The sequence below is a fragment of the Mus caroli genome, chromosome 5, assembly GCF_900094665.2.
Source record: "Mus caroli chromosome 5, CAROLI_EIJ_v1.1, whole genome shotgun sequence".
Classification (NCBI taxonomy): domain Eukaryota; kingdom Metazoa; phylum Chordata; class Mammalia; order Rodentia; family Muridae; genus Mus; species Mus caroli.
Window position 1 is genome coordinate 136,636,262 of NC_034574.1, and position 6,558 is coordinate 136,642,819.

At 47.2% G+C, this 6,558-nt stretch overlaps 2 protein-coding genes across 3 annotated transcripts in view; one reads left to right on the top strand and one right to left on the bottom strand.

Moving 5' to 3' along the window:
* Window positions 1-3,732, top strand: part of Rsph10b (radial spoke head 10 homolog B) — a 53,929-nt gene extending 50,197 nt beyond the window's left edge. For both annotated transcript variants that reach the window (XM_021163175.2, XM_021163176.2), the window contains 2 exons: window positions 1,945-2,143; window positions 3,508-3,732. In XM_021163175.2, coding sequence (XP_021018834.1) covers window positions 1,945-2,143; window positions 3,508-3,685 — 377 coding nt within the window. In that variant the 3' untranslated portion in view covers window positions 3,686-3,732. The remainder of the gene's footprint in view (window positions 1-1,944; window positions 2,144-3,507) is intronic.
* Window positions 3,733-5,028: 1,296 nt separating this feature from the next.
* Ccz1 (CCZ1 homolog, vacuolar protein trafficking and biogenesis associated) overlaps window positions 5,029-6,558 on the bottom strand; it is a 66,072-nt gene continuing 64,542 nt past the window's right edge. The window contains exon 15 of the mRNA XM_021162225.2: window positions 5,029-5,369. Within this exon, the coding sequence (XP_021017884.1) occupies window positions 5,314-5,369 (56 nt within the window). The 3' untranslated portion in view covers window positions 5,029-5,313. The remainder of the gene's footprint in view (window positions 5,370-6,558) is intronic.

Here is a 6,558-nt window from a genome sequence, read left to right on the forward strand (position 1 = left end):
TGTCCTGGAACTCACTTTGTAGACCAGGCTGGCCTCAAACTCAGAAATCCACCTGCCTCTGCCTCCCAAGTGCTGGGATTAAAGGCATGCGCCACAACTGCCAGGCAGACATTCTGACCTTAATAACTGGAACCCTGGGTTACATAAAATTGTTATTTTGTGGTTCTGGAGATGGAATCTGGCTGTCACATGGCTAGCGAGTATTTATTGCTCATTGCACTGAGCCACAAGTCCAGCACCAACTCTTTGAATTTTCAAACTTGCCCAGTCACTAACAAGTTAGGATTGTTTTAAAGGCGACAAAATTTGTGTGGTGGGCCCCAGCTATGATCTCAGCACTTGGTAGGTGGAGGCAGGAGAGCCAGGACTTCAAGGTTCTTGTCTACAACACAGTGAGTTTGCAACCAGCCTGGCTGAGTATAGGACCCTGTCTCAAAACCACACACACACACACACACACACACACACACACACACACAAAATTAGGAAGAATTAGGCATTTAGCTCAGAAAGAAAGGGAAGAAAGAGCGCTGGCTCCCGGGAAGTGTTTGGATTTCGCGGTCTCTAGAAGCCAGGGTTCACTCAGAAACAGGCTTTCTTATCTTAATGGCACCCAGACCCTGAATAAACAGGAAGCAGGCGGTGAGTGGTAAGTTCTTATCCCAGAGCTCTGCTGGTGGCCTGGCTGAGGCTGGAGGTGCCACTAGGAAGTCCCTCACAGCTCTGCCCTTCAGTCAGGATCCCTGATTTCTCCTGACAGGTTCACCATGTCTGAGATATTCACAAAGTAACGCTCACTTGGAAGGTCTTAATTTCAATAGATAATACAAGAAATGACACTTATCATGTTGGCAAAAGAACACATTGTCATTCTTGAGTCACAAATTTTCATAAATATGAAATTTATTAATATGTAGCCTCAAGTATGCCATTTGGTACAAACTTGGGGCCTGGAAAAAACTTGGAAACTCTCAAAGTTGAATGTAGGAAAAAAAAAAAAAAGATGCACTACCACACACTGATGAATACATTCTTATTAAAAAGTCAGGGAAGCTGGGCAGTGTTGTGTTTTATAACAAGAAAGAGGTGCAGTTCAGTGGGGGGAGGAGGTGCCTCTGCAGGCCGTGCTGAGGCATCCCTTCCCTCCTGAGGTGAACGTATAGCATAGAGTGGCTTTTATGCAGGGCATGGGGAGTTGAGAGAGAGAGAGCGCGCGAGAGCGCGCGCAGGAGGACCTGGGTTCAATTCGCAGCATCCCCACGGCAGTTCACAATCATCTGTAACTCCAGTTCCAGGGGTCTCTCCCAACTGCAGCTTCCGCAGACATCAAGCACGCACGTGCTACACATACATACATTCAGACAAAACACATGTAAAATAACATGAATACTCTAGTAAAAAGGTAAACCTCTAAAACATTTTTAAAAGCTCATATGGCTCTGCCAGAGGCCCAGAGTTGAGTTCCATAGCCACCTAACGACCTGCACCTCCTGCTGCAGTGACTTTGCAGCCTCCGCAGGCACCTGCACTCATATGCACACACACACTTCTCCCCTACACGGTTTTAAAAGAATAGCTTGGTGTCCTGGGGCACAGCTTTCATCCCCCAGCACTTGGGAGGCAGGGGCAGGAAGATCCTGTGAATTCCAGGCTAGCCTGGTCTACAGAGCGAGACCCTGTCTCAAACAAAACAGAAGGAGACACACAAATAACAACAAAACACTTCTGCTGTTTAAGAAAGAGAAAAACCAGCAGGAGGTTTTTTGGACAGAAGGACTGATAATCAGCCCCAGGCCGCTGTGCACTGGCCCTCCTCAGTTGCTGTGGAAGGCATCTGGTGATTTCTTCAGGCCTCACAGGCTGCAGTGCCCCAGGATCACCACAGCTGACAGAAGACACCCCTCACACTGTACTGATGTTTGTTTTAATTATACTCCATTGCAGAGAAATATGAAAAGCCCAAAGATGAACAGAAAGAGAAACTCAACATATGGGTGAACAACCTCTATGTCTTCTTTGTAAATGTGCTCTTCAGTGCCTACAAACGTGAAGAGATGCTCAAGGAGAAAGTGAAGGAAAATCAGCTTCAGGAAGCAGAGCTGGCTCAGCAGAGGCAGATAGAGAACGAAGAGCTAGAAGCCAGGTAGGGCACCTGCCCTCCATGGTACATCCTGAGTTTTCTTTTCTGTCTTCAGGAGCTACCCCAAGCAGGACCTTAGCCTATGGTGAAACAAAAATGATGTCCTAGGACCACAGGCTTACAGTGATGCATACAATGCCCTCATCTCTGATAGGACAAAAAAGAAGGACCTGGGGGCTGGGGGTGGGGCTGGGAATGTAGTTCAGTGGTGGAAGCTTGCTTAAAGTGTGAAGTTTGGGTTTGGTTCCTAGCACTGATAAAAGAAGCATATGTGCGCGCACACACACAGTTGTGATCATAAAAAGAGAAAGAGCTATAAACCCTGTCTCGAAAAACCAAAAAAAAAAAAGAATATGTTCTGGCAGAGTGTGGGGGAAGGGGATACCTCAGTGGGCCCATACCAAGGCATCCCTTCCCCTGAGGTACCACACACACACCGGTATAGAATAGAGTTGATTTAGGGCATGGGACCAGCCATGACTACGTGGAAAGTTGGGGAGAGGGAATGAGGAGAGAGGGAGAGCAAGGGGGCAAGAGGCAAGGGAGAGAAGCAGGAGTAAGAAGGAGAGGAGGGGACAAACAGCCCCTTTTATAATGCCAGGCGTACCTGGCCGTTGCCAGGTAACCCTGGGGTGGAACATACCTGGCTGTTGCCAGGTAACCGTGGAGGTGGAGTCCAGACAGAATATCACCACACACACTCCTGGATGCACGAACTCATTCATGTACATACAGGCTTCTGCTCTTTCCAGAGCTCCCAATGTCGATGTGTTTTGCAACCTGGTATGATGGTGAAGCCTACAAGCTCAGCACTCAGGAGGGGCAGAAGAGGCTCGCCTCTAGCTTCTCAGCTGCAGGAAACCCTCCCAGGCCACACTGGCCACACTGGCAACTGTTGCCTGGAGCACTTTAGACACAACAGACCATTTTACTCACAAGCACTACTGAAACCCCATAAAATCCAGACTCGGGGCTGGAGAGAGAGTGCAGGGGAAGAGCACAGATTCCTCTTACAGAAGACCTGAGTTCAATTCCCAGCACCCATGTCACCTGGGGGGTCCAATGTCCTGTGGATTCCAGGGCATCTGCACACAATCTCCCACCCCGTGCACAGAAGCAAAAGTTTTACTTGTGTTTTGAGACAGGGTCTCACTGTATAGCTCTCTGGCTGGCCTAGAACTTATACTCTGTAGACCAGGCTGGCCTCAAGCTCACAGGGATCCACCTGCCTCTGCCTCCCAAATGCTGGGATTAAGTATGTCACCACCATACCAGTCTACCACATAATTTTTTGGAAAAAAAAATTAAATTAGTTTCACAATTTTACAGAAAAAAACAAATAGCTACATTCTCATTTTGCTTTTTAGGCTGAACATCCTACGGGAAGAGGAGGCCAGGAAACAAGACTTTGAACTTGACATCACTGTGCTCAAGGAGCCGTTGGAGATTCCAGTCTCTCAGCCACTCACGCCCAGTCCCCCTAAAGAGGATCTGGCTTCCATCCAGACTAGCAAGGCCAGCCCTGGCAAGAAGAAGAAGAAGTGAAGGCACGCAGTGTCATGGTCGAGCTGCAAGGACAAGTAGACAGAAAGCTGAGACAAATGTTCCATAAAATAAAGTGTTTGCATTGAGCTTCTGATTTGTGTCTGAAATGCTCTACCTTGGCCCACACGTTCAATTTTTCTTGTATGGCTGGCTGCATTTGTAAGAACCTAACTGAATGAGTATGTAAGCATGCACATATTAGTAAATGGGTCTCAGATCACTCAACTCATTTTCTCCCATACCCTGGACTCTCTGGGTCAGCAAAACAGGGCTGAGTAAAATTCAGCTCTATTTCATCTCAGTTGTGAAGGCATACAGGGTGACGTGGCTCTCGGGAGGCCTCATGACCAAGAGGAGAAATGTCTAGATAGACAGCTTGGGGTGTGTAATGAAACATCAGGGAAGTACTCAAAGCGAATCGAATCTAGTGACTGTATCTGTGCTTCGCTGTCCTTCTCTTGTCAACAGGGAGACCCCAAGCTGTCAAGATACTGTCTCTTAGTGTTTGGGTTGTCTTAGGGTTTATTGCTGTGAAGAGACACCATGACCACAGCAACTCTTATAAAGGCAAACATTTAGTTGGGGCTGGCTTACAGTTCAGAGGTTCAGTCCATTATCATCAAGGTGGGAAGCATGGCAGTATCCAGGCAGGCCTGGTACTGGAGGAGCTGAGACTTCTACATCTTGATATGAAGGCAGCCAGGATGAGACTGTCTTCCACAGGCAGCCAGGAGGAAGGTCTGTATCACACAGGCCAGACCTGGACATTCAAAGAGACCTCAAAGCCCCACCTCCACAGTGACACACCTCCCCTTATAAAACCTCACCTCCTAATAGTGCCACTTCCCATTGGCCAAGCTTATTTAAACTACCACGTGGATTTAAGATTTTTACATCTTAATTGTATGTATGTGTGTGTGTGTGCACGTGTGTGTGTGTGCACGTGTGTGTGTGTGCACGTGTGTACACCTGAGTCCAGGTGCCCGGGGAGGGCAAAGGGAGCATCAGACCCCGAGAGCAGTGGCTCTCAACCTGCTACAGGGTCAGGCCCGCTTCAGGGTGGACCCAGCCTTCCTCAGGGGCTGCACATCAGACATTTACAGTACGGCTCATGTAACAGTAGCAGTAAAATCCTGCTATGGCTGGGGGCGAGCACAGTATCTGGAGCTGTCTTAGAACTTGGCCTAGGTTACAGGAGATTGTGAGTAGCCCGACGAAAGCGGTGAGACCTGAATCCAAGTCCTCTGGGCCTGGCCTGGCCTAGCCCTGACCTGGAGTCATGAGCCCTCCTGGCCAGTGCAGTCAAAACAGCCAGCAACACAAGACTCAATAGGAAACCAGGATTTTTAAAAACTTTAACAATTTATTAGTCTTATTTTCCAGTAAAATATCCACACAATGTCAGCAGAATGGAATGGTATTCAGCTGACTACATTTAATTAATTTCACATAAATATTTAACATCTAGAAACCTCAGGGAATCATCAGACCAAGTAGAAATGTGATTTCTTCCAAGCAGGTATTGCTTTACTATGTCCCTAACCCAGTCACTATCATGACCAGTAAGTTGTAATGGTAAACGAAAAGTTTGTTGAGGTTTTTAAAGATGTTCTGCTGAGCCAGTGGAGTCAATCCAAGAAGAAGATGTTATTGAACTGTGTGGCACACAGTTTCTTCACCTCTTCTGCAGAAAGAACAGAAAACAGTGTGTCAAGGAGCATAGCTTCTGACCTTGAGGGCTGCGTGCTACGGTCAGCACCTTCAGTTCTTTGGGGTAAACGTAGGAAATAAGTAAATGTCTGCATTGATTTTGACTTTATCTTAAGAAGAGTAAGCAGTAAAAACAAAATCATTAATCAACAGAGAAGGCAGTCAGAGAAACAGCTCACAAACTCCTGAGACCTCCATGTTTCCCAACACACTAGGGTACCACTGTTTTGGTTCTAAAAGAACTGGTTTGCAGAGGGCCTGAGATCCTCGTGGGTCAGCACTCGAAGTGCAATGCTCCTGAGAAGCTGACGGGATGGATGTACAAAAACCCTGGCCACAGTCTTGAGATGTCAATCAAGGGTTTTCCAGAGATAATCACCTTGGATTATCAATCAAATAAATCCACCTATTTTAATTTCTGTAGTGCTAAGTAGAGAGCCCAGGGCCTTGAGTATGCCAGGCAAATGCTATACCACTGAGCTCCATGCCCACCCCTCTAAACTCCCATTTTATCTCTGCATGTACCCAAATACTAATGCAAATGAAGACCTGAAATGTCCTAATGCTGGGCACAGTGAGGCTGCCTGTAATCACAACGTTAGGAAAAGGTGGGACAATGGCTGTAAGTTCAAGGTTGGGCTGGCCCACATAGCAACTTTCAGGCCAGCCAGATGGAAGATCTTGTCTCAAAAACACAAAACAAAAACCCCAAACAAACCAACAAAAGAACAGATGTAAGATCCTCTATGTCACTTATGATGAGCTTGGTGGGATTTGTCCCCTACCTGATATGTCCTCTGCCTGCTGTTAGCGTAATGCCACAGAGAGCAGTGGTGAAGCCCAACCCCATGAGGACAATGCTATCCTTTCTCCAGGACAACATTCATTAATACCCATAAAGCAGCTGCTAGATAACACTGTCCAGAAAGGAGACCAACCCCGCCCTGATGGGAAGGCAGAAAAAAACTGCATTCTTCTGCCCATGTGCAGATGGTGGCAGCTGGAAGTGCCCTGTAAGCCTGGCAGTCTGGAGGGTTCTCACCACAGGATCTATAAAAGGACATTTGTACAGTGTGCAGCTATAAAAGGACAGCCGTGCAGTGTGCAGCTATAAAAGGACAGCTGTGCAGTATGCAGCTATAAAAGGACAGCTGTGCAGTGTG